The sequence below is a fragment of the Giraffa tippelskirchi genome, chromosome 13 (assembly GCF_054371585.1).
Source record: "Giraffa tippelskirchi isolate mGirTip1 chromosome 13, T2T-mGirTip1v1.2.pri, whole genome shotgun sequence".
NCBI classification, from domain to species: Eukaryota; Metazoa; Chordata; class Mammalia; order Artiodactyla; family Giraffidae; genus Giraffa; species Giraffa tippelskirchi.
The window spans coordinates 39,284,524-39,311,661 of record NC_137287.1 but is presented as its reverse complement, the minus strand read 5'-3'; the positions used below and the strand labels follow the sequence as shown (position 1 = coordinate 39,311,661).

The following is a 27,138-nucleotide window of genomic DNA, read 5'->3' as shown; positions in this document are numbered from 1 at the left end:
GCGGGCAGCTGAAACTCCATTCCGCACGGGTCAGCGTGGCTGGTCCAGGTGCTGGAGAAAGTATCCACTGGTCACGTGCCCCGAGGGCCCCTGAGGTCAGGTAGGGAGTGGCCTTCTCTAGACGTCCTGTCTGCTCCCTGTGGGTGGAGACCCGAGGCCCAGGCAGAGGGGCTGTGAGAATGAGGAGGAGGAGAGTGGAAAGAATCTCTGAGACTTGGAGTCAGAAGGCCTGTGCCTGAGCTCTATGCTGGTAGTTTACTCCCTCTTCATCCTTGTTACCAAGTTAGTTCATCGTTTTGTAGCCTTAGTTTCAGTTCAGTTCAGTCTCTCAGTCATGTCCAACTCTTTGCGACCCCATGAATCACAGCACGCCAGGCTTCTCTGTCCATCACCAACTCCTGGAGCTTACTCAAACTCACCTCCATCGAGTCAATGATGCTATCCAACCATCTCATCCTCTGTCATGCCCTTCTCTTTCTGCCCTCAATCTTTCCCAGCATCAGGGTCTTTTCAAATGAGTCAGCTCCTCGCATCAGGTGGCCAAAGTATTGGAGTTTCAGCTTCAACATCAGTCCTTCCAACGAATATTCAGGACTGATTTCCTTTAGGATGGACTGGTTGGATCACCTTGCAGTCCAAGGGACTCAAAAGAGTCTTCTCTAACACCACAGTTCAAAAGTATCAATTCTTCATCTCTCAGCTTTCTTTATAGTCCAACTCTCACATCCATACGTGACTACTGTAAAACAATAGTTTTGACTAGACAGACCTTTGTTGGCAAAGTAATGTCTCTGCTTTTAATATGCTGTCTAAGTTGGTCATAGCTTTTCTTCCAAGGAGCAAGTGTCTTTTAATTTCATGGCTGTGGTCACCATCTGCAGTGATTTTGGAGTCCAAGAAAATAAAGTCTCTCAATGTTTGCATTGTTTCCCCATCTGTTTGCCATGAAATGATGGGACCAGATGCCATGATCTTAGTTTTCCGAATGTTGAGTTTTAAGCCAGCTTTTTCACTCTCCTCTTTCACTTTCATCAAGAGGCTCTTTAGTTCTTCACTTTCTGCCATAAGGGTGGTATCACCTACATATCTGAGGTTATTGATATTTCTCCCAGCAATCATGATTCCAACTTTTGCTTCATCCAGCCTGGCATTTCACATAATATATTCTGCATATAAGTTAAGTAAACAGAGTGACAATATACAGCCTTGACGTACTCCTTTCCCAATTTGAAACAAGTCTGTTGTTCCATGTCCAGTTCTAACTGTTGCTTCTTGACCTACATACAGATTTCTCAGGAGGCAGGTCAGGTGATCTGGTATTCCCATCTCTTTAAGAATTTTCCACAGTTTGTTGTGATCCACACAGTTAAAGACTTTGGCATAGTCAATAAGCAGAAGTAGATGTTTTTCTGAAACTCTCTTGCTTTTTCAGTGATCCAACAGATGTTGACAGTTTGATCTCTGGTTCCTCTGCCTTTTCTAAAGCCAGCTTGAACATCTGGAAGTTCACGGTTCACGTACTGTTGAAGCCTCACTTGGATAATTTTGAGCATTACTTTTCTAGCGTGTGAGATGAGTGCAATTGTGCAGTAGTTTGAGCATTCTTTGGCATTTCCTTTCTTTGGGATTGGAATGAAAACTGACCTTTTCCAGTCCTGTGGCCACTGCTGAGTTTTCCAAATTTGTTGGCATATTGCAGCACTTTCATAGCATCATCTTTTAGGATTTGAAATAGCTCAGCTGGAATTCCATCACCTCCACTAGCTTTAATCCTTATGATGCTGCCTAAGGCCCACTTGACTTCACATTCCAGGATATCTGGCTCTGCGTGAGTGATCACACCATTGTGGTTATCTGGGTCGTGAAGATCTTTTTTGTACAGTTCTTTTGTGTATTCTTGCCACCTCTTCTTAATATCTTCTGCTTCTGTTAGGTCCATACCATTTCTGTCCTTTATTGTGTCCATCTTTGGATGAAATGTTCCCTTGGTATCTCTAATTTTCTTGATGAGATCTCTAGTCTTTCCCGTTCTAACACTTTCCTCTTTTAAAATGGAAATTAAGAGACCATGTTCCTCAAAGAGAGAGCTAATGCCTGCACAGGGCGTGTTGTTCTCTCTGCCGCGGGGTGCACTCCTGCTGGACACCCCACCACAGACATCCCCCTGCTTTCCTGGACCCCAGCCCTCTGGGTTTCCCTCTAGTGTCTCTGACTGCTCCTCTGCATCACTTCTACTTCTATGCTTAGAAGTGCCCAGGTTGCTTCACTTTTTTTACCCCTGCTCACTGACTTAGTGGTCTCATTCAGTTTCCTGACTTACACGAATCTGTGCTGAAAAATGTCTCTGCAGGACCTCTCAGGTGAACTCCAGATTTGTGTATCTAACTGCCTACTCTCCACACCCCTAGACAGGGAACGTACCTGTTGGACGGTCCATGGCTGGTGCACAGCTGAACTCCAGCTCTTGACCAACACACCAGCTCACCCATAGTAAAGGCAGCTCCATCCTTCTAGCAGCTTGGCCAGAACCTCAGGGCTCCCTGATCCTCTGTGTCTCATAGCCTATATCTGATCCATCTGCCAACCCCAGTGGCCTTGCCTTCCTCACATCCTGGCCCAGCCTACTGTCTCCCTACCTGGATCATTGAAGTTGCCTCTAGCCCACGCCTGGCCTCTGCCCACTTGTCAGAATGAGTGTGCCACTCTGCTGCTCAGTCCACCGATGACTTCCCATCCCACTTTCTAAAAGGAGAAGGCAGGGTCCTGGGAGTTGCCCAAACGCCTTGCTTAGCCTGGTCCTGCTACCCCAGCCATTTCTCCTGATATTCTTCTGCTCCCGCCTCAGGGCTCCCTTTCTGATCCAGGACATGGGCCTCCTCCTTCATCCCAGCCCACGTATTGCCACGCCTCCTCTTCTTCCTCAGGTCTTCAGTCCTTTCAGAGATGTCACATTCTCAGTGAGGCCTTCCCCACCTTCAAAGTCACGATCCCCAATACTCTGTATCCCCTTCCTGTTCATCTTTCGCCTTAGCACTTGTCACTAATATGGTCTTGATTTACTTATTTACCTTATTATATGTCTCACGTTCCTGTAATGAAAGCTCCTTGAGTGAGAGTAGGGATTTTTGACTGTTTGATCTGCTGCTATATGCTCAGTGTCTAGAAGAGTGCCTCTCGCATCGTAAGAGCTCAGTGAATGTTTGTTGAATGACTACAGTGCCAGCAATGCAGTAACAAATCTTACTAGTAGCTTCTGAAAGAATGTTTAGAATACCATAGGGTATGTATCCTCAAACATAATTTAATTGTGAAAGAGATATTTTTGTTCTTAACCTTAATGTTCAAGGTCTCTGCTCAGTTTTCACTTTCCCACATTAGTTATCCTTTAAGCAGAGTGTTGCCTTTAATGCAGCTCTCCTTTATTTTGCCTAGTATTGCTAAATGCTGTTATCACCTCCCAACTATGGAGTCAAAGGAGAAACTCAAGAATAGTATTATAGACCTTCTGAGGCAAATTCACCACAGCTCTCCAGCCTGTCTAGCCTGTGGAGCTGTCCTGTTCTGGGCTATAGAACACTTAAGTGTAACTAAAAAGAGAAAAACCGTTTCATGATCTTTTAAATGTTTCAGATGAAGGATATTATATAACTCTGGGAGGAATACCTCATGGTGAAACACAGACGATTTCTCATCTGATTGAGCAGCACATACGACGTGCAGTTTTGCAGTCTACCATTGGAGAAGAACTAACTGTCGTACTTCCTAAAGGGAGCACGCACAGGTATGGACCTGAGAGGGCTGGAGTAATTGTTTGCATGTGCTCAGTGTTCAGTCATCTCTCCCGTCCCTGTCCTCACCAAGAGCTCTCAATTCTGTAATGGTCTGGATCTCTAGGCCTTTGATATTTCCTAGAAAGATACCACACTCCAGCCAGAGTGCACTTGAAAATATAGGACTCTGTTGTTGTTTAGTCGCTAAGTCATGTCTGACTCTTTTGCAGCCCCATGTACTGTAGCCTGCCAGGCTCCTCTGTCTATGGGATTTCCCAGCAAAGAATACTGGAATGGGTTGCCATTTCCTTCTGCAGGGGATCTTCCTGACCCAGGGATCGAACCTGCATCTCCTGCATTGGTAGGAGGGTTCTTTACCATCTGAGCCACCAGGGAAGCCTTTTGATTATGTTCCCTCCCTCCTTAAAAACCCCTGATGGCTCCCTGCTGCTTTTAGATTAAAATCAAATTCTTTATGATGGCATCAAAGGGGCCCTTGACTGTGTGAACTCGACTTACAGGCGCCCAAGTACCTGAGCTCAGATGAAATCTGTACTTGGTTTCCCTTTGTATTACAGTTGACCCTTCAACAACACAGGTGTAAACTGTGTGAGTCCACTCATACCCAGATTTTTCAATAAATACGTTACTATGGTACTACACTACCCCCATTTGGTTAAATCTGTGGATGCAGAACATTTGGATTTGGAGGGCTAACTATAAAGTTATAAGTGGATTTTCGATGTGGGGTGGGAGCCGAGGTCAGCCTTGTAATTATTTCAGACCTCAGATTCATTACCAACATGTCCCTCTCTCCCTCTCCTCAGTCCTCATGTTTCTTTCGGATAGGAATCTTAGTTATACTTCATTGAGAAAGTAAACACCATCCAACAAGTACTCTATTTATCCCTTTTGACAGACCTACAAACTCGCTTTTTTCAGCACCAGCTCAAGCACTCAGCCACTTCGTCTTAGGAGTTTGCTGGTTTGATTATTTCCTCTTCATCTACATCATCCGTCTTTGGCTCATGTCCACGAACATATTAGTGTGCTCTGGAGATACACTGTCTTGTGCCTGCCTCTCTTTCCAGCCACCACTCCATGTCTTGTAACCCTGCACAGTTGAAGCTCTCTAAAAATAGGTTAATTATGTTGCTTGCTTTATCTCATTGCCCGTGGATTACTCAGTCTACTTCACAGTGACTTTCACAACCTTCCATGCAAGCTGGAAAAATACCTATTCAGATCTTCTGCCCGTTTTAAAATTAGGTTGTTTGTCTTTTTGATATTGAGTTGAGTGAGCCATTTATATGTTTTTAGATATTAACCCCTTATCAGTCATATACTATTTGCAAATATTTTCTCCCATTTCAGTAGCTAATCTTTTTTTGTCAATAGTATCCTTTGCTGTGCAAAAGCGTTTAAGTTTGATTAAGTCCCATTTGTTTTTGCTTTTGTTTCCTTTGCCTTAGGATATAGATCCAAAAAAAATATTGTTATGGTTTATGTGAAACTGTGTTCTGCCTTTGTTTTCTTCTGGGAGTTTTATGATTTCTGGTCTTCCATTTAGGTCTTAATCCATTTTGAGTTTATTTTTGTATATGGTGTGAGAAAATGTTCTAATTTCATTCTTTTACATGTAGCTGTCCAGTTTATTTCTCTTAACAAAGAGTTTATTTCAGCTTAACAAAGAGTTTATTTCAGCTTAACAAAGAGACTGTGTTTTCCCCACTGCATATTCTTGTCTCCTGTGTTGTAAACGAATTGACCACCAGTGCATGGGCTTGTTTCTGGGTTCTCTGTTCTGACCCATTGATCTATTTGTCTGTTTTTGTGCCAGTACCATACTGTTTTGATTACTGTCGCTTTATGTGATACTTCCAGCTCTAGTCATTTTTTTCTCAAGATGGCTTTGGCTATTCAGGCCCTCTTGGTGTTTCCATACAAATTTTAGAATTATTTGTTCTAGTTCTGTCAAAAATGTCTTTGGTATCGTGATAGAGATTGCATTGAATCTGCAGATTGCCTTGGATTGTATGGTCATTTTAACAATAATAATTCTTCCAATCCAAGAACAAGTGTATCTTTCTGCCTCTTTGTGTTGTGTTCAATTTCTTTCATCAGTGCCTTATAGTTTTCCAAGTACTGGTCTTTTATCTCCTCGGGTATGTTTGTCCCTGCCTATAATGTTCTTTATGTGATGGTAAGTGAGATTGTTTCCTTCATTCTCCTTTCTGATAATTTTTGTAAGTGTATAGAGTTCTGTATATAGAACAGAACAATATAGAACAATAGAGTTCTGTATATTAACTTTGTATTCTTCAAATTTTACCAAATTCATTGATGAGTTCTATTAGTTTTTTTATGGCATCTTGAGGATTTTCTCCATATAGTATCATGTCACCTGAAAACAGAGACAGCTTTACTTCTTCCTTTCCTTTGGATTTCTTCTATTGCTTTTCTTGTCTAATTGCTGTGGCCAGAACTTCCAAAACTATGTTGAATGAAAGTGGTGAGAGAGAACATCTTTGTCTTGTTCCTTATCTTAGAGGAAACACTTTCAGTTTTTCACATCAAGTGTGATGTTAGCTGTGGGCTTATATGTGGCCTTTATTATGTTGAGGAATGTTCCTTCTGTTCCCACTCTGTGGAGAGTTTTTATCATAAATAGATGTTGAATTTTGCCCAGAAACTTTTCCTTCATCTGTTGAGACAATCATATGAGTTTTATTCTCTAGTTTGTTAATGTGGTGTATCACATTGATTGATTTGCAGATACTGAACCAACCCTTGCATCCCTGAAATAAATCCCACTTGATCACGGTATGTGAACCTTTTAATGTGTTGTTGAATTCATTTTGCTAATATTTTGTTCAGAATGTTTGCATCTATCCTCATCAGTGATATTGGCATGTAATTTTCCTTTTGTGTGTGATATCTTTGTCTGGTTTTGGTATCAGGGCCTTATAGAATGAGTTTGGAAGCATTATGTCCTCTGCAATTTTTTGAAATAGCTTGAGAAAGATTTTTCTTCTCTAAATGTTTAGTAGAATTCACCTGTGAAGCCAACTGGTCCTGGACTTTTGTTTGTTGGGAGTTTTTTAAACTTATTTCCGCTTCAGTTTCATTACTGATAGTTGATCTGTTCATATGTTCTATTTCTTCCTGGCTCAGTCTTGAATTTCTGTGAATTTGACCATTTGTTCTTTATTGTCCATGTTATTTGTGTGTAATTGTTCATATACAGTTCTTATATTCCTTTGTGTTTCTGTGGTGTCCATCGTAGCTTCCCCTTTTTCATTTCTGATTTTATTGATTTGGGCCCACTTTCTATTTTTCTTAATGAATCTAGCTAAAGGTTCATCAGTTTATTTATCTTTTCAAAGAAACTCCTCTTAGTTTCATTGCTTTTTTCTATTGTTTTTGGTCTTTATTCATTTCTGCTCTAATATTTATGATTTATTTCCTTCTACTGACTTTGGGTTTTGTTTCTTCTTGTTGTTCCTTTAGGTTAAGTTTAGGTCGTTTATTTTAAAATTTTCTTGTTTCCTGAGGTTGGCTTGTATCTATAAACTTCGGTCTTAGAACTTCTTTTGCCACATCATGTAGATTTTGGATTATCGTGGTTTCATTTTCATTTGTCTCTAGGTATTTGTAAATTTCTTCTTTGATTTCTTCAGTGACTCATCAGTTGTTTAGTAGCATGTTGTTTAGCCTCCATGTGTTTGTGGTTTTGCAGTTGTTTTTTTTTCCATGTAGTCGATTTCTAGTTTCATAGTGTTTTAGTCAGAAAAGATGCTTGATATGATTTCAGAGATGAATTAATGTTTACTTTTCACCTGCAGTGTGCTAAGTGTATATTTGATTTATCTTTACAGAAAGTTTTGAAGTAAATGGTATTATTTATGCTCATTGTGTTTTGTTTGTTTGTTTGTTTGTTTTTTTAATAAATTTATTTATTTTAGTTGGGGGCTAATTACTTTACAATATTGTAGTGGTTTTTGCCATACATTGTCATGAATCAGCCATGGGCTTACATGTGTTCCCCATCCTGAACCCCCCCTCCCACCTCCCCTCCCATCCCTCTGGGTCATCCCATTGCCCCAGCCCTGAGCATTTGTCTCATGCATTGAACCTGGAATGGTGTTCCGTTTCACATATGATAATATACATGTTTCAACGCTATTCTCTCAGAACACCCCACCCTCACCTTCTCCCTCAGAGTCCATAAGACTGTTCTATGCATCTGTGTCTATCATTCTGTCTCGCATCTAGGGTTATCATTACCATCTTTCAAATGCCATATATATGCATTAGTATACTGTATTGGTGTTTTTCTTTCTGGCTTACTTCACTGTATATAATGAGCTCCAGTTTCATCCATCTCAATAGAACTGATTCAAATGTATTCTTTTTAATGGCTGAGTAATATTCCATTTGATCTAGGTCATATCTGAATGGTCTAGTCATATCTGATATGACCTAGATCAAATCCCTTATGAGTATACAGTGGAAGTGACAAATAGATTTAAGGGACTAGACCTGATAGACAGAATGCCTGATGAACTATGGACAGAGGTTCGTGACATTGTACAGGAGACAGGGATCAAGAAAATCCCCATGGAAAAGAAATGCAAAAAAGCAAAATGGCTGTCTGAGGAGGCCTTACAGATAGCTGGGAAGAGAAGAGAAGCGAAAAGCAAAGGAGAAAAGGAAAGATATTCTCATCTGAATGCAGAGTTCCAAAGAATAGCAAGAAGAGATAAGAAAGCCTTCCTCAAAAAAAAAAAAAAGAAAGAAAGCCTTCCTCAGCGATCAGTGCAAAGAAATAGAGGAAAACAACAGATTGGGAAAGACTAGAGACCTCTTCAAGAAAATTAGAGATACCAAGGGAACATTTCACGCAAAGATAGGCTCGATAAAGGACAGAAATGGTATGGACCTAACAGAAGCAGAAGATATTAAGAAGAGGTGGCAAGAATACACAGAAGAACTGTACAAAAAAGATCTTCACGACACAGATAATCACGATGGTGTGATCACTCACCTAGAGCCAGACATCTTGGAATGTGAAGTCAAGTGGGCCTTAGAAAGCATCACTACGAACAAAGCTAGTGGAGGTGATGGAATTCCAGTTGAGCTATTTCAAATCCTCAAAGGTGATGCTGTGAAAGTGCTGCACTCGATATGCCAGCAAATTTGGAAAACTCAGCAGTGGCCACAGGACTGGAAGAGGTCAGTCTTCGTTCCAATCCCAAAGAAAGGCAATGCCAAAGAATGCTCAAACTACCACACAATTGCACTCATCTCACATGCTAGTAAAGTAATGCTCAAAATTCTCCAAGCCAGGCTTCAGCAATACGTGAACCGTGAACTTCCAGATGTTCAAGCTGGTTTTAGAAAAGGCAGAGGAACCAGAGATCAAATTGCCAATATCCGGTGGATCATCGAAAAAGCAAGAGAGTTCCAGAAAAACATCTATTTCTGCTTTATTGACTATGCCAAAGCCTTTGACTGTGTGGATCACAATAAACTGTGGAAAATCCTGAAAAAGATGGGAATACCGGACCACCTGACCTGCCTCTTGAGAAACCTGTATGCAGGTCAGGAAGCAACAGTTAGAACTGGACATGGAACAACAGACTGGTTCCAAATAGGAAAAGGAGTCCGTCAAGGCTGTATATTGTCACCCTGCTTATTTAACTTATATGCAGAGTACATCATGAGAAAGGCTGGGCTGGAAGAAACACAAGCTGGAATCAAGATTGCCGGGAGAAATATCAATAACCTCAGATATGCGGATGACACCACCCTTACGGCAGAAAGTGAAGAAGAACTAAAGAGCCTCTTGATGAAGGTGAAGGAGGAGAGTGAAAAAGTTGGCTTAAAGCTCAACGTTCAGAAAACTAAGATCATGGCATCTGGTCCCATCACTCCATGGGAAATAGATGGGGAAACAGTGGAAACAGTGTCAGACTTTACTTTTTTGGGCTCCAGAATCACTGCTGATGGTGACTGCAGCCATGAAATTAAAAGACGCTTACTCCTTGGAAGGAAGGTTATGGCCAACCTAGATAGCATGTTTAAAAGCAGAGACATTACTTTGCCAACAAAAGTCCGTCTAGTCAAGGCTATGGTTTTTCCAGTGGTCATGTATGGATGTGAGAGTTGGACAGTGAAGAAAGCTGAGCGCCGCAGAATTGATGCTTTTGAACTGTGGTGTTGGAGAAGACTCTTGAGAGTCCCTTGGACTGCAAGGAGATCCAATCAATCCATCCTAAAGGAGATCAATCCTGGGTGTTCGTTGGAAGGTCTGATGTTGAAGCTGAAGCTCCAATACTTTGGGCACCTCATGCGACGGGTTGACTCATTGGAAAAGACCCTAATGCTGGGTAGGATTGGGGGCGGGAGGAGAAGGGGACGACAGAGGATGAGATGGTTGGATGGCATCACCGACTCGATGAACATGGGTTTGGGTAGACTCCGGGAGTTGGTGATGGACAGAGAGGCCTGGCGTGCTGCAATTCATGGGGTCGCAGAGAGTCGGACACGACTGAGCGACTGAACTGAACTGAATATTCCATTGTGTATATGTACCACAGCTTCCTATCCATTCGTCTGCTGATGGACATCTAGGTTGCTTCCATGTCCTGGCTATTATAAACAGTGCTGCGATGAACATTGGGATACACGTGTCTCTTTCAATTCTGGTTTCCTCGGTGTGTATGCCCAGCAGTGGGATTGCTGGGTCATATGGCAGTTCTATTCCCAGTTTTTTAAGGAATCTCCACACTGTTCTCCATAGTGGCTGTACTAGTTTGCATTCCCACCAACAGTGTAAGAGGGTTCCCTTTTCTCCACACCCTCTCCAGCATTTATTACTTGTAGACTTTTGGATAGCAGCCATTCTGACCAGCGTGAAATGGTACCTCATTGTGGTTTTGATTTGCATTTCTCTAATAATGAGTGATGTTGTATGCTCATTGTTCAAGTTCAGAGTCATGAAGCTCAAGAGGGACAGAATTGAGATTTGAACAAATATCTTCTTAACTCCATAGCCCATGCTTTTTCCTTTGTAGAAAGCCAAGGGTAATAAGTCGGGATTCAACTTCCACCTTTGATGAATAAAACTGCTCTTCCCTTCCAGGTGTGAAGCTCTGTTTACTGACTTGGAACTGAGGCAGGAAGAGCTGGGCATTGCCAGCTTTGGGGCCTCTGTCACCACTATGGAAGAAATCTTCATTCGGTAAGTGAATACAAAACCATAGATTCCAGGAATGTTAGGGTTGAAAGGGTACTTAAACATTGCCCTGTGTTTAAATCCTTTCTGTAACATCCTCACTAAATAGTCATCCAGCCTCTGACTAGTGCTTCCAATAATAGGGATATTCAGTAGTGTAGAAAATATTGAATGTAATATCATCCAACAAACATAATTTTAACACAGACTCCTAGGAATCAAAAGCAAAAAGTGGCATCGTATCAGTTGCTTTTGACTCTAAGTAACAGATAACCTGAACCCGACTGGTTTAGACAATTAGGAAGGTTTATTATTTCATTTAAAATAGTATTGAAACATGTATATTATCATATGTGAAATAGATTGCCAGTCCAAGTTCAATGCATGAGACAGGGTGCTGAGGGCTGGTGCACTGGGATGACCCTGAGAGATGGGATGGGGAGGGAGGTGGGAGGAAGTTCAGGATGAGGAACAGATGTACACCCATGGCTGATGCATGTGAATGTATGGCAAAAACCACCACAATATTGTAAAGTAATTAGCCTCCAGTTAAAAGGAAAAAAAAAAATCTCCCGAGGTAGGGCAGCTCTGGCATTGGCTGATTCATCCACCAAGCTATTTGAATATGCAGGAATGCTGGCTCATTGCTAGGAAGGCTTTGAGAGGGCCTCCCTGGTAAACTACCCAGGCAGCCACACTGGGCCATAAAGTGGCAAGGAGACCAGGTCAGTATTATTTTATCCAATCTGGTAATGTTTGTCTTTGAAATAGAATATGCAGGCTATTTATGAGTATTATGATTTTTAAAATTTATATCTATAATTTTATCTTATGTTTTCTACAAGTCCTGTTGAGTCTGTATGATAGTCTGTCCCTTTTATGGATAATTTTTTTCTCATTCTGTAGTTTCCTCCCTACCCCACAGTAGTTGGAAACTATATATTCTTATTTTATTACTTTAATGGTAAGCCTAGATACTGAAATGCACATAAGTAATTTATCAAAGTCTCAGGTGAAATAATATCTTTACTCTGCTCCTGGAAAATACCAAGACTTTGAAACACTTTAATTTTATTCATACACATCCCACCATTACCAACTTATACATTATACTATCATTATATATTTTAATTCTCTTTTTTAACTCCACGAAACATTATTGTTTTATCAAAGACAATGGTCATTTAAATTCATATACATATTCAGCTCTTTCTGTGTTTTTTTTCCTTGTGCTTCTCAGACTTTCCTTCTGCTTGAAGTACATTCTGTACCATGTCCTTTACTGTTTTTATGCTGGTGCCACTCTCAGTTATTTTGGTCTGGAAATGGTTTTGTTTCTCATTTTTGAAGGATATTCTCCTTATCCATTCTTTTGCATTCATTCATACTGTAGCCACATAGTTTAGATGTGTTTCTTATAAACGGCATGTAGTTGGAGTTTAAAACACATTAATTTGTGTATCTTTATCTTTTAATTAGTTCTTTGTTGTTGTTGTTCAGTTGCTAATTCACGTCCAAATCTTTGCGACCCCATGTACTGCAGCAAGCCAGCCTCTGTCCTCCACTGTCTCTTGCAGTTTGCTCAGATGCATGTCCATTGAGTCAGTGATGCTATCTGACCTCTCATTCTCTGCTGCCCCCTTCTTTTGCCTTCAGTCTTTCCCATCGAGGCAATGAAGAAGATGGCGGAGGAATAGGATGGGGAGACCACTCGCTCCTCCACAAATTTATCGAAAGAACATCTGAACGCTGAGCAAACTTCACAAAACTACTTCTGAAGGCTGGCAGAGGACGTCAGGCATCCAGAAAGACAGCGCATTATCTTCGAAAGCAGGTAGGAGAAATTATAAAAGATAAAAAGAGAGACTAAAGAGTTAGGGACGGAGACCCGTCCCGGGGAGGGAGTCGTAAAAGAGGAGAAATTTCCAAGCACCAGGAAACCCTCTCACCGGCGGGTGTGGGGGAAGATTTCTTATCTCGGAGGGCAACGTAACTGGGAGAAAAAATAAATAAAACCGACAGATTACGTGCCTAAAGCAACCCCCAGCAAAGAACCCCAGACGCTCGCATCATCCGCCACCAACAAGTGGGGGCTGAACGGAGAGAAGCGGGCGGCACTGCCTAGGGTAAGGACCGGGCCCGAGTGCCCTGAGGGCAATCTGAGGGAGCTAACGTGAGATAGTAACCTAAACTGTGGGACAGCCAGAGAGAACTATCCCGCGAAAAGCCCAACTCTAAGGCACTGCCGGCCCGCTCACAGAACAAAGGACTGAGCGATACCAGAGGAGAGCTAGCCGGCTGCGGACCGCCCCATCCCCTGCCGGAAACAGCAGGCAGGCGGGGCCAGCCAGAGCCGGAAAGGGGCAAACTCGGCCCCAGAGAGGGCACCCCCTACCAAACTGCAAACAGGCTCCCAGTTTCTAAGCAAAGACTGCCTGAGATCCCGGAGGGTCGACAGCCGCCGGGAGGGTCGCAGCCAGAGACCAGCTCCCCAGAACCGACACAAAGCACACCGGAGCCGGGTGCGCCCGTAAACCGAGGCGGGGACCAGGGAGGTGATAAGCCGCACCGCCGCAACAGGGGAGAGCGCGCCCGCCAAACTCCTGGCCGCATGAGCAGCTCCGACCGGGAACGGCACAAGCCGTGGGAGAAACCGAGTCTGCGCCTTTGTGGAGTAACCGGGAGCCTGAACCTGAGCGGCTTAGACCTGGGAAGTGCACGCATCTCAGGGCCCACTCCCCGGCCCACTCCCTGGCCGAGTAACCTGAAGCCTGAGCAGGGTAGACAGGGAAAGCACACACGCCGTGAGCGGGGGCGAACCCAGTGCGGCCGAGTCACTGCGAGCTCACCACACACACGCCAGGTTTGCAGTGTTCCTTTCTCCCCACAGCACGATTGAACAAGCAAACCTAAAGAGACCACCTCCACCCCTTTGTTGCAGGGCGGAAATTAGATACTGAAGAGACCTCCAAACAGAAGCCAAATAAACAGAGGGAAACGCCTTGGAAGTGACAGGCCAACAGATTAAAATCCCTGTAGGTAATACCGACTGCACTGACAGGGACCTATAGATCTTGATAAGTGTAAGCAGGGCCGGGGCAATGGGATGATCCAGAAGGATGAGATGGGGAGGGAGGTGGGTGGGGGGTCCAGGAAGGGGAACACATGTAAACCCATGGCTGATTCATGTCAATGTATGGCAAAAACTATTACAATATTGTAAAGTAATTAGCCCCCAACTAAAATAAATAAATTTATAAAAAATAAATAAATAAATAAATAAATTACCATCAAAAAAAAAAAAAAAAGGATCTATCTGAAACTGAGCAGACCCCACACTGCTCACAACAGCTCCAGAGAAAGTCCGGGATATATATTTTTTTACTGTTTTTTTTTTTTTTTTAATTTTTTTTTTAATTATTTTTTCTCTTCTTTCCTTTTTCTTCCAAGTCCTCTATTACACCTTTAACTTTCATTTTCATAACCCACTATTAACTTGCAAAAAAAAAAACCCTATTTTTGAAGCAAACTGCATACATATATCTTATACCTTTTGTGTTTTCATTTTTTACTGTTTTTTTTCCGGTTTTACTTTTTTTACTGTTTTACTGTTTTTTTTCTTTTTACAGTTTCCTTTTTTCTTTTTTTTTTATATTTTAAGTTTTATAAGAGTTTAACCTCTACTCTAGATTTTTAATCTTTGTTTTACATATTTGATATCAATTTTGTACATTTAAGAACCCAATCTTTAGGACGCATTTTTACTCAGGAGTGTGATCACTGGTCTGATTACTCTCTCCCCCTATTGATGCTCTTTCTTCTCCCCCAGGGAACCTCTATCTCCCACCCTCCTCCTTCTCTTCTCAACCCAATTCTGTGAATCTCTGAGGGTGTTCTGGGTACCGGAGAACACTTCAGGAACAGGATACTGCCCAGATCTCTCTCTCCCCTCTTGATTCCTCCCTTTCTACTCATGCTCACCTCTATTACCTTCCTCCCCCCTCTCTATGTATCTCTGTGAACCACTCTGAGGGTTCCAGACTGTGGAAAGCACAGAGGGAAGTGCTTACTGACTAGATTGCTCTCTCCACATTTGAATTCCCCTCTTTCCCTCCTGGTCACCTCAAGCCCCCCCCCAACCTCATCTCTCCATGTAACTCAGTGAACCTTTCTGGGTATCCCTCACTGTGGAGAATCTTTTCACCATTAACCTAAAAGTTTTATTATTGATGCTGTATGGATAGAGAAGTCTTGAGGCTACTGCAAGAATAAGACTGAAAGCCAGGGGAAACATTAATTAATAAAAGACCATCCAATACCCTCCACATATACACTCAAACCAAGCTCCACCTAAGAGCCGATAAGTTCCAGAGCAAGACACACCACGCAAATTCTCCAGCAACGCAGGAACATAGCCCTGAGCATCAATATACAGGCTTCCCAGAGGCACACCAAATCCATAGACATCTCAAAAATTAATACTGGTCACTCCATTGCACTCTAGAGAGCAGAAATCCAGCTCCACCCACAAGAACACCGACACAAGCTCCCCCAACCAGGAAGACTTGACAAGCCACCCGTCCAACCCCACCCACAGTGAGGAACCTCCACAATAAAGAGGAACTTCATACTACCAGAATACAGAAGGGCCACGCCTAACACAGCAATCTAAACATGATGAAAAGGCAGAGAAATACTCAGCAAGTAAAGGAAAATGAGAAATGCCCACCAAACCAAACAAAAGAGGAGGAGATAAGGAATCTATCTGAAAAAGAATTTAGAATAATGATAATAAAAATGATCCAAAATCTTGAAAGCAAAATGGAGGTACAGATAAATAGCCTGGAGACAAGGATTGAGAAGATGCAAGAAATGTTTATCAAGGACTTAGAAGAAATAAAAAGGAGTCAATATAGAATGAATAATGAAATAAAGGAGATAAAAGACATTCTGGAGGGAACCAACAGTAGAATAACGGATGCAGAAGATAGGATAAGTGAGGTAGAAGATAGAATGATGGAAATAAATGAAGCAGAGAGGAAAAAAGAAAAAAGAATCAAAAGAAGTGAGGAAAACCTCAGGGACCTCTGGGACAATATGAAACACCCCAACATTCGAATCATAGGAGTCCCAGAAGAAGAAGATAAAAGGAAAGGCCATGAAAAAATACTCGAGGAGATAATAGTTGAAAATTTCCCTAAAATGAGGAAAGAAATAGTCACAGAAGTCCAAGAAACCCAGAGAGTTCCAAACAGGATAAACCCAAGGCGAAACACCCCAAGACACATATTAATCAAATTAACAAAGATCAAACACAAAGAACAAATATTAAAAGCAGCAAGGGAAAAACAACAAATAACACACAAGGGGATCCCCATAAGGATAACAGCTGATCTTTCAATAGAAACCCTTCAGGCTAGAAGGGAATGGCAGGACATACTTAAAGTAATGAAAGAGAATAATCTACAACCCAGATTACTGTACCCAGCAAGGATCTCATTCAGATATGAAGGAGAATTCAAAAGCTTTACAGACAAGCAAGAGCTGAGGGAATTCAGCACCACCAAACCAGCTCTCCAACAAATGCTAAAGGATCTTCTCTAAACAGGAAACACAGAAAGGATGTTTCAACACGAACTCAAAACAACAAAGTAAATGGCAACGGGATCATACTTATCAATAATTACCTTAAATGTAAATGGGTTGAATGCCCCAACCAAAAGACAAAGGCTTGCTGAATGGATACAAAAACAAGACCCCTATATATGCTGTCTACAAGAGACCCACCTCAAAACTAGGGACACACACAGGCTGAAAGTGAAGGGATGGAAAAACATATTTCATGCAAACGGAGACCAAAAGAAAGCAGGAGTCGCAATACTCATTTCAGATAAAATAGACTTTAAAATAAAGGCTGTGAAAAGGGACAAAGAAGGACACTACATAAAGATCAAAGGATCAATCCAAGAAGAAGACGTAACAATCATAAATATATATGCACCCAACATAGGAGCACCACAATATATAAGGCAAATACTAACAAGTATGAAAGGGGAAATTAACAATAACACAATAATAGTGGGAGACTTTAATACTCCACTCACACATACGGATAGATCAACTAAACAGAAAATTAACAAGGAAACACAAACTTTAAATGATACAATAGACAAATTAGATTTAATTGATATTTACAGGACTTTCCACCCCCAAACAATCAATTTTACCTTTTTCTCAGGTGCACACGGAACTTTCTCCAGGATAGATCACATCCTGGGCCATAAATCTAGCCTTGGTAAATTCAAAAAAATTGAAATCATCCCAGCCATCTTCTCTGACCACAGTGCAGTAAGATTAGACCTCAATTACAGGAAAAAAACTATTAAAAATTCCAACATATGGAGGCTAAACAACACGCTTCTGAATAACCAACAAATCACAGAAGAAATCAAAAAAGAAATCAAATTATGCATAGAAACGAATGAAAATGAAAACACAACAACCCAAAACCTATGGGACACTGTAAAAGCAATGCTAAGGGGAAGGTTCATAGCAATACAGGCGTACCTCAAGAAACAAGAAAAAAATCAAATAAATCAACTAACTCTACACCTAAAGCAACTAGAGAAGGAAGAAATGAAGAACCCCAGGGTCAGTAGAAGGAAAGAAATCTTAAAAATTAGGCCAGAAATAAATGCAAAAGAAACAAAAGAGACCATAGCAAAAATCAACAAAACTAAAAGCTGGTTTTTTGAGAAGATAAACAAAATTGACAAGCCATTAGCCAGACTCATCAAGAAACAAAGGGAGAAGAATCAGATCAACAAAATTAGAAATGAAAATGGAGAGATCACAACAGACTCCACAGAAATACAAAGGATCATAAGAGACTACTACCAACAGCTATATGCCGATAAAATGGACAACTTGGAAGAAAGGACAAATTCTTAGAAAAGTATAACTTTCCAAAACTGAACCAGGAAGAAATAGAAGATCTTAACAGACCCATCACAAGCATGGAAATTGAAACTGTAATCAGAAATCTTCCAGCAAACAAAAGCCCAGGACCAGACGGTTTCACAGCAGAATTCTACCAAAAATTTAGAGAAGAGCTAACACCTATCCTACTCAAACTCTTCCAGAAAATTGCAGAAGATGGTAAACTTCCAAACTCATTCTATGAGGCCACCATCACCCTAATTCCAAAACCAGACAAAGATGTCACAAAAAAGGAAAACTACAGGCCAATATCACTGATGAACATAGATGCAAAAATCCTTAATAAAATTCTAGCAAACAGAATCCAACATCATATTAAAAAGATCATACATCACGACCAAGTGGGCTTTATCCCAGGAATGCAAGGTTTTTTTAACATCCGCAAATCAATCAATGTAATACACCACATTAACAAACTGAAAGAAAAAAACCATATGGTTATCTCAATAGATGCAGAAAAAGCCTTTGACAAAATTCAGCATCCATTTATGATAAAAACCCTCCAGAAAGCAGGAATAGAAGGAACATACCTCAACATAATAAAAGCTATATATGACAAACCCACAGCAAACATTATCCTCAATGGTGAAAAATTGAAAGCATTTCCCCTAAAGTCAGGAACAAGGCAAGGATGCCCACTTTCACCACTACTATTCAACATAGTTTTGGAAGTTTTGGCCACAGCAATCAGAGCTGAAAAGGAAATAAAAGGAATACAGATAGGAAAAGAAGAAGTAAAACTCTCACTGTTTGCAGATGACATGATCCTCTACATAGAAAACCCTGAAGACTCTACTAGAAAATTACTAGAGTTAATCAATGAATATAGTAAAGTTGCAGGATATAAAATTAACACACAGAAATCCCTTGCATTCCTATACTCCAATAATGAGAAAACAGAAAGAGAAATTAAGGAAACAATACCATTCACCATTGCAACAAAAAGAATAAAATACTTAGGAATATATCTACCTAAAGAAGCAAAAGACTTATATATAGAAAACTATAAAACACTGATGAGAGAAATTAAAGAGGACACAAACAGATGGAGAAATATACCGTGTTCATGGATTGGAAGAATTAATATAGTGAAAATGAGTATACTACCCAAAGCAATCTATAGATTCAATGCAATCCCTATCAAGCTTCCAATGGTATTTTTCACAGAACTAGAACAAATCATCTCACAATTTGTATGGAAATATAAGAAACCTCGAATAGCCAAAGCAATCTTGAGGAAGAAGAATGGAACTGGAGGAATCAACCTGCCTGACTTCAGGCTCTACTACAAAGCCACAGTCATCAAGACAGTATGGTACTGGCACAAAGACAGAAATAAAGATCAATGGAACAAAATAGAAAGCCCAGAGATAAACCCACGCACCTATGGACACCTTATCTTCGACAAAGGAGGCAAGAATATACAATGGAGAAAAGACAATCTCTTTAACAAGTGGTGCTGGGAAAACTGGTCAACCACTTGTAAAAGAATGAAACTAGAACACTCCCTAACACCATACACAAAAATAAACTCAAAGTGGATTAAAGATCTAAACGTAAGACCAGAAACTATAAAACTCCTAGAGGAAAACATAGGCAAAACACTCTCCGACATAAACCACAGCAGGATCCTCCATGACCCACCTCCCAGAATATTGGAAATAAAAGCAAAAATAAACAAATGGGACCTAATTAAAATTAAAAGCTTTTTCACAACAAAGGAAACTATAAGCAAGGTGAAAAGACAGCCTTCAGAATGGGAGAAAATAATAGCAAATGAAGCAACAGACAAAATTAATCTCAAAAATATACAAGCAACTTCTGCAGCTGAATTCCAGAAAAATAAACGACCCAATCAAAAAATGGGCCAAAGAACTAAACAGACATTTCTCCAAAGAAGACATACAGATGGCTAACAAACACATGAAAAGATGCTCAACATCACTCATTATTAGAGAAATGCAAATCAAAACCACAATGAGGTACCATTTCACACAAGTCAGAATGGCTGCTATCCAAAAGTCTACAAGCAATAAATGCTGGAGAGGGTGTGGCGAAAAGGGAACCCTCTTACACTGTTGGTGGGAATGCAAACTAGTACAGCCACTATGGAGAACAGTGTGGAGATTCCTTAAAAAACTGGGAATAGAACTGCCATATGACCCAGCAATCCCACTGCTGGGCATACACACCGAAGAAACCAGAATTGAAAGAGACGCATGTACCCCAATGTTCATCACAGCACTGTTTACAATAACCAGGACATGGAAGCAACCTAGATGTCCATCAGCAGACGAATGGATGAGGAAGCTGTGGTACATATACACAATGGAATATTACTCAGCCATTAAAAAATATACATTTGAATCGGTTCTACTGAGATGGATGAAACTGGAGTCCATTATACAGAGTGAAGTAAGCCAGAAAGAAAAACAACAATACAGTATACTAATGCATATATATGGAATTTGAAAGATGGTAACGATAACCCTATATGCGAGACAGAATAAGAGACACAGATGCATAGATCAATTTTATGGACTCTGAGGGAGAAGGTGAGGGTGGGACGTTCTGGGAGAATAGCATTGAAACATGTATATTATCATATGTGAAACAGAACACCATGCCATGTTCGATGCATGAGACAAAGGCTCAGGGCCAGGGCAATGGGATGACCCAGAGGGATGGGATGGGGAGGGAGGTGGGTGGGGGTCCAGGAAGGGGAACACATGTAAACCCATGGCTGATTCATGTCAATGTATGGCAAAAACTATTACAATATTGTAAAGTAATTAGCCCCCAACTAAAATAAATAAATTTATTAAAAAAAAAAATCTTTCCCATCACCAGGGTCTTTTCTAGTGAGTAATAAACTTCTGATTCATTTAGTTTTCAATCTATCATATTACTCAGTGTCTTCTATTTATCCCATCAATTCCATATTCTCTTATTTCCTTTCTAGTCTTTGGAATTGATTTAGTGGGTTTTTTTTTTTTTTTTTTGCTTTATATTTTCTCCTCTGTTAGTTTAGAATTTGTACATTATCTTGCTCTTCTCTTAGTGGTTATCCTAAGATTTCAATGTGCATTTTTAGCTTATTAAAGTATATAATAAACTAACACATTTACTGCATTCCAGACAATGCAATGTATAGCAGTCTTAAATTCCATTTATTCCACTTCTGTTATGTGGTATTTATTCAACTATTTCAATTCTGTGTATATTTAAAAGTCCATAGCACATTATTGTTTTGTGCAATCAGCATTCATTTAAATTTGCCACATATTTACCCTTTGCATTGTTCTTACACTCTTAAGCATCATTCACCCTTAAGCTTCCATCTCGGGCTATTTTCTTTCTGCTCAAACAATATCTATTTCCTTTAGTGCAGATTTTCTGATCTGATGAAGTCTCAGAGTTTTTGTTTGCCTGAAAATATATTTTTGGCCTCCATTTTTGAAAGAGTTTTCCCTTGATACAGAATTTTACATTATCAGGGGTTGTTTTTAATACTCCTACAATGTAATTCTAATTTCTTCTTCTTAAAACAGATTTGTTGGGGTATAATTTACATACTATAGCATTAACCAGTAATTCATACCATATAGTTTGATGGCTTTTAGTAAATTTATGGTGGGGCCGTAAGCCAACACCATAGCCAATATTAGAACATTTCCATCACTCTGGAAAGATCTTTCATGTTCATTTGCAAATATTCCAAATATTCCTTGTTCCATTTCTAGTCCAAGGAAACCACTAGTCTACTTTCTGTCTTTATATATTTACCCATTATGGACATTTCATAAGAATGGAATCATTTGGATTCATATGTAGAAAATCATACAGTCTATATTTTATGTCTGGCTTCTTTCATGTAGAATAATTTTTGGAGGTTCATTCATGTTGTAGCATGTATAATAAATACTTTGGTTTGTTTTATTGCTGAATCATTCTCCATTATATGAATAGATCATTTTTGCTTATTCCTTCCATTCTGTTGTCTTCTGACTTCCATTATGTCCACTGAGATGTCAGCTGCTAGTATTATTGTTATTCTTTTAATGCAGTCTGTCCTTTACCTCTGGCTGCTTTTAATATTATTTTTTCTTTGTCTTAGGTTTTCAACATTTTTACAGTGATGTGCATTTGTGTGGTTTTCTTTGTGTTCCTCTGCTTAGGATTTTTACCGCTTTTCACATTGTGGTTTGCTGGTATTGGTCAGTTTTGGAAAATTCTCACCCAATCTCTTCTGATCCATCCTCTCTTTCCATTCTTACTGAGGCAACTATTTACACATGATTTTTCCCTTTCACATGTCTCATGTCTGTTATACTCCTTTTTTGGCTTGTATTGATTATCTATTGCTGCTGGCAAATTACTCTGAAACTTAGCAGCCTTGAAACAACAAACATTTGTTCCCTCACAGTTTCTGTGGGTCAGGAGCCCAGGAGCAAGTAGGTAGGAGATTCTGGCTCAGATCTCTTTTGAGGTGGTTGGAAATGGCAACCCACTCCAATATTCCTGCCTGGAAAAATCCCATGGACAGAGGAGCCTGGTGGGCTACAGTCCATGATGTTGCAAAGAGTCGGACACAACTGAGTGTCTGAGCATGAGCATGTAGTCAAGTCTCCAGCTGGGGCTGCAGTCTCTAAAGGCTCACCTGGGGAACGATCCACTTTCATGTTCACGCCTGTTGTTGCTGGCTGGCCTCAGTTGCTCATGATGCTGGAGGTCATCAGGGTGCTGGAGTGACCTTGTGATATGGCAGCTGGTATGCCCCACAGCGAGTGATCAGAGAAAGATGACTAGATGGAAACCATGTTCACTTTGTCACCTAATCTTGGAAGTGTCACTTTATCACTTTTGCTATATTCTGTTTACTAGAAGTTGGTCACTAGGTCCAGCTCACAGTAAAGAGGAGAATATGAGCACAAGTAACAAAAGGAAAAATAAACAAGTAGAACTACATCAAAATAAAGCTTCTGCACAGCAAAAGAAATGATCAACAAAATGCAAAGGCAACCTACTGAATGGGAGAAAGTATTTGCAGACACATATATGATAAGGGGTTAGTATCCGAAATATATAAAGAATTCATACAATTCAATAGCAAAAAAAAATCTAATTTTTAAATAGGCAGAGGGCCTGAATAGACTTTTTTCCAAAGAAAATATTCAGATAGCCAACAGGTACATGAAAAAGTGTTCAGCATCACTAATCATTAAGGAAATGCAAATCAGAACCACAGTGAGCTATCACTTCACACCCAGTAGAATGGCAGAAAGACAGGAGATGACAAGTGTTGGCAAGGCTATGGAGAAAAGAGAACCCTTGTATTCTGTTGGTGAGAATGTAAATTGATATACAACCACTATAAAAAACAATATTGAAATTTCCTCAAAAAAAATAAAAAATAGAACTATCATATGATCTGGTTCCACTTTATGGGTATATATCTAAAGGAAGTGGACTTACTACCTCAAAGAGATATCTGTACCACCATGTTTATTTCAGCATTATTTACAGTGGCCAAGTTGTGGAAACAACCTAAGTGTCCATCAACAGGTGAATGGATGAAGAAGATGTGATTGATAAACACACACACACACACACACACACACACACACACACACTGTTTAGCCATAAAAAATTTTTTTAAAAGAGGAATCATGCCATTTGCAACAACATGGATGGGTCTTGAGGGCATTATGCTCAATGAAATGTCAGACACAGAAATACAAGCACTGTGTGATCTCACTTATATGTGGAATATAAAAAAAAATATCACAGAAACAACAGATTTGTGGTTGCCGGAGGTTGGAGGTAGGCTTCCCTGATAGTTAAGTTGGTAAAAAATCTTCCTGCAAGGCAGTAGACCCCAGTTTCATTCCTGTATTGGGAAGATCTGCTGGAGAAGGGATAGACTACCCACTCCAGTATTCTTGGGCTTCCCTTGTGGCTCAGCTGGTAAAGAATCCACCTGCAATGTGGGAGACCTGGGTTCGATGCCTGGGTTGGGAAGATCGCTTGGAGAAGGGAAAGGCTACCCACTCCAGTATTCTGGCCTGGAGAATTCCATGGACTGTATAGTCGATGGGGTCTCAAAGAGTTGAATACAACTGAGCAACTTTCACTTTCACTTTCTTCAGAGGTTATTGGGTGAAAGTGATCAAAAGTTCTAACCTGCCAATCACATGGTTTTGGTTCCCCTGGCAACCAGACCCTATCTTGTGGTGCTTTCCAAAGTCACCATGACAAAGGACACTTTTATGGCTCTCTTCACTTAGAAATTTGCAAGAGTTTTAGGAGCTCTATTCTGGAACCAGGACAAAGAACAAATCTCTATTTCTTATAAATAACAATAGTCACAGAGGGAAATAATAAAAACTATTTCCTCATGATTTGGTTACATTTTACTATTATCGGTGCTCTTGAGGTTATTTTTACGTCTACTCACACTGTGTGATGGAAGCATTACGTTGACAGTTTGAAATCAATACCGGTGAGAGTGTTTACAACATGAAAATTGGTAAACACGGTAAATTGGGGTTTATTTCTTTGTTGACTGTCTAGATTTAGAAAGTAATGACTAAGAAAATGTTAATAGTGTGAATTAAGCTTCAAAGTATATCCTATCTGAAGCACTTTCATTAACAATAGAATTTGAGGAAGTTCTCCTGAGTTTTTAAAAATGTGTTGTTTAGTCCAATAAAAATGTTACTCACCTCATGGGTAAATGAGTGAAGTTTTGATATAACATCTTTGTTCTTTCAGTTTTGTCTTAATCATTAATGTTAATTAAAACATCAACCAGTGTTCTTGTCCAAACTACACTTAGAGAACCACACACCACTGCCTCCTTCCCGCTGCCACATAAGGGCACTATCCTGTGAGTAGACCGGACCCTCTGGCCCCAGTCTAGCCTTCAGACAACTGTAGCCTGCCTGGCTGAGGGCTGGACTGCACCCGCAGGAGAGACCTTGAGGCAGAACCACTCAGCTGAGCCACCCCCAAATTCCCGACCCACTGGAACTGTGTGAGATTGTAAATGCTTACTGTTGTTTTAAGATGCTAAGTTTGGGGATAATCTGTGTCACAGCAATAAATAACAGTTAATTTACCGTCCTTTGCAGAACTGTACTGGAGGGAAAATGAACCAGTTTATTGAATTATTTTCTTGCGACACATTCCCAGCAATGGAATAACTGGCTCAAAGACTATGAGTAAAAGTATGTTTTTTGACCTCATACTTTGCTGAATTTTACCCTGAACAGGGGTTCAGCAAACTTTATTCCTAAGGGTCAGATAGTATATACCTTAGGCTGTGTAGGCTTGGTTGCATAATCAAGGGTATTGTGGTGTTGTTATTCAGTTACTGAGTCATGTGTGACTCTTTGCAACCCCATGGACTGCAGCACGCCAGGCTTCCCTGTCCTTCACTATCTCCTGGAGTTTGCTCAAACTCATGTCCTTTGAGTTGGTGATGCTATCCAGCCATTTCATCCTCTGCTGCCCCCTTCTCCTTTTGCCTTCAGTCTTTCCCAGCATCAGGGTCTTTTCCAATGAGTCAGCTCTTTGCATCAGGTGGCCAAAGTATTTCAGCTTTGGTAAATACTTTAGGCTGTGTAGGGTTGGTCACCTAACAAGGGTATTATGTAGGCACTTAATTAACCAACCAGGTAACAACGATTTACAAATGTGAAATCCTTTCTGAGCTTGTGCCATACCAAAGCAAACCTTGGGCTGGATTTGGCCCACTGGCCATAGTTTATAAACCCCAGACCTGGAGTGTCAGCAATGCCGTGTTTTATAATTTATAGTTTTGCTCATAAAATACATATTAAGTGATGTTATATTTTTGTTTTAATTTGTGTGTGGTATCTTTTAAGGAAAATAATGAAATCTATTCAAGCTAGTGTTGCCTCAATTATTTGGAGAAGCCATTGGTCAGTTAATTCAGTTGTTAGTTCCTTTTTAAGCCCTTTCTAGCCAGTATACACTTGCCAACAGTATGTAATCTTGGTGCGGCTTTTTTTCTCCTCATTATTTGTGTCCTAACTTATTTTTTTCATATCTTACGTGACTTTCATTCTTTAAATCTGAACAAAATGGAATGTGTTGTGATTTTGATAATTCCCATTTATTTGTGTTTTTGGTTTGGTTTAGGGTTAATCTGATGGATTCCAACACAGACTCGCAGACCAACAAGCGTCCCTCCTTCCATTCTCTTCCACTGGTTAGGAGACTTCGTGTCAACAGGGTTGAACCTCTTCATTCAAGGCCTTCCTCAGTACAATCCTGCCTGTCCATCTATTTGGACACCGGGGTGAGCAGATAATCAAATGCAAGAAGCAGGTTTCTGTTTCATTCCTGGAATCATGGTATTATTCTGTCAAGACATGAATGTCAACGTTTAATAGGGGCTTAAGAAAAACTGTACAGGTTTTAGACATAAAAGATTGGCTCTGCTGGATTTCAGGAATACTGTGCTCTTTGCTCCAGTTGAAAGGCAGAATACTGGTGCTTTCTGACCAGGATCAACCCAATGAAAGGAAGTATCAGAAAAGCTCATAGAAAGGGCGTGGCCATTTCTTTCACCAGGAAAAAGAAAGAGTAAAAGCACTAAATCGAGCTTCCCTGGTGGCTCCGTGGTGAAGAGCCCACCTGGCAGCACAGGAGAACAGGTTCAATCCCTGACCCGGGAAGATCCCCATATGCTGTGGAGAGACTTAAGTCTGAGTGCCCCAACTACTGAGCCTGCGCTCAAGAGCTCAGAAGCCGCAGCTACTGGAGCTCAAGTGCCCTAGAGCCCGTGCTCGGCAACAAGGGAGGCCACTGCAGTGGGAAACCTGTGTGCTGAAGAAGGGCCCCAGCTCTCCTCAACTGGAGAAAGGCCCACACAGCCGCAAAGACCCAGCACAGCCAAAAATAAATAGATAAGCATTTAAAAAAAATAATAAATCAGGAGACTTAGCTTTTAAAAAAAAAAGCATTAAATCTACTGTCCAAAAAGCATATTTAACCTTTCTTTTTAGTCTTTCACTATGAAACAGATCATGCATGGTACCACCTGAAATTAAAAATTTTAAGATTTTTTTTTGATATGGACCATTTTAAAATTCTTTAGTG

General features: G+C 40.5%; 1 protein-coding gene across 1 annotated transcript in view; it reads left to right on the top strand.

The window, feature by feature from the left end:
* LOC145530925 (ATP-binding cassette sub-family A member 17-like) overlaps nt 1-27,138 on the top strand; it is a 96,047-nt gene that overhangs the window by 51,792 nt on the left and 17,117 nt on the right. The window contains 5 exon segments of the mRNA XM_081552272.1: nt 3,631-3,781; nt 10,918-11,016; nt 12,667-12,757; nt 24,927-25,045; nt 26,176-26,335. Coding sequence (XP_081408398.1) covers nt 3,631-3,781; nt 10,918-11,016; nt 12,667-12,757; nt 24,927-25,045; nt 26,176-26,335 — 620 coding nt within the window.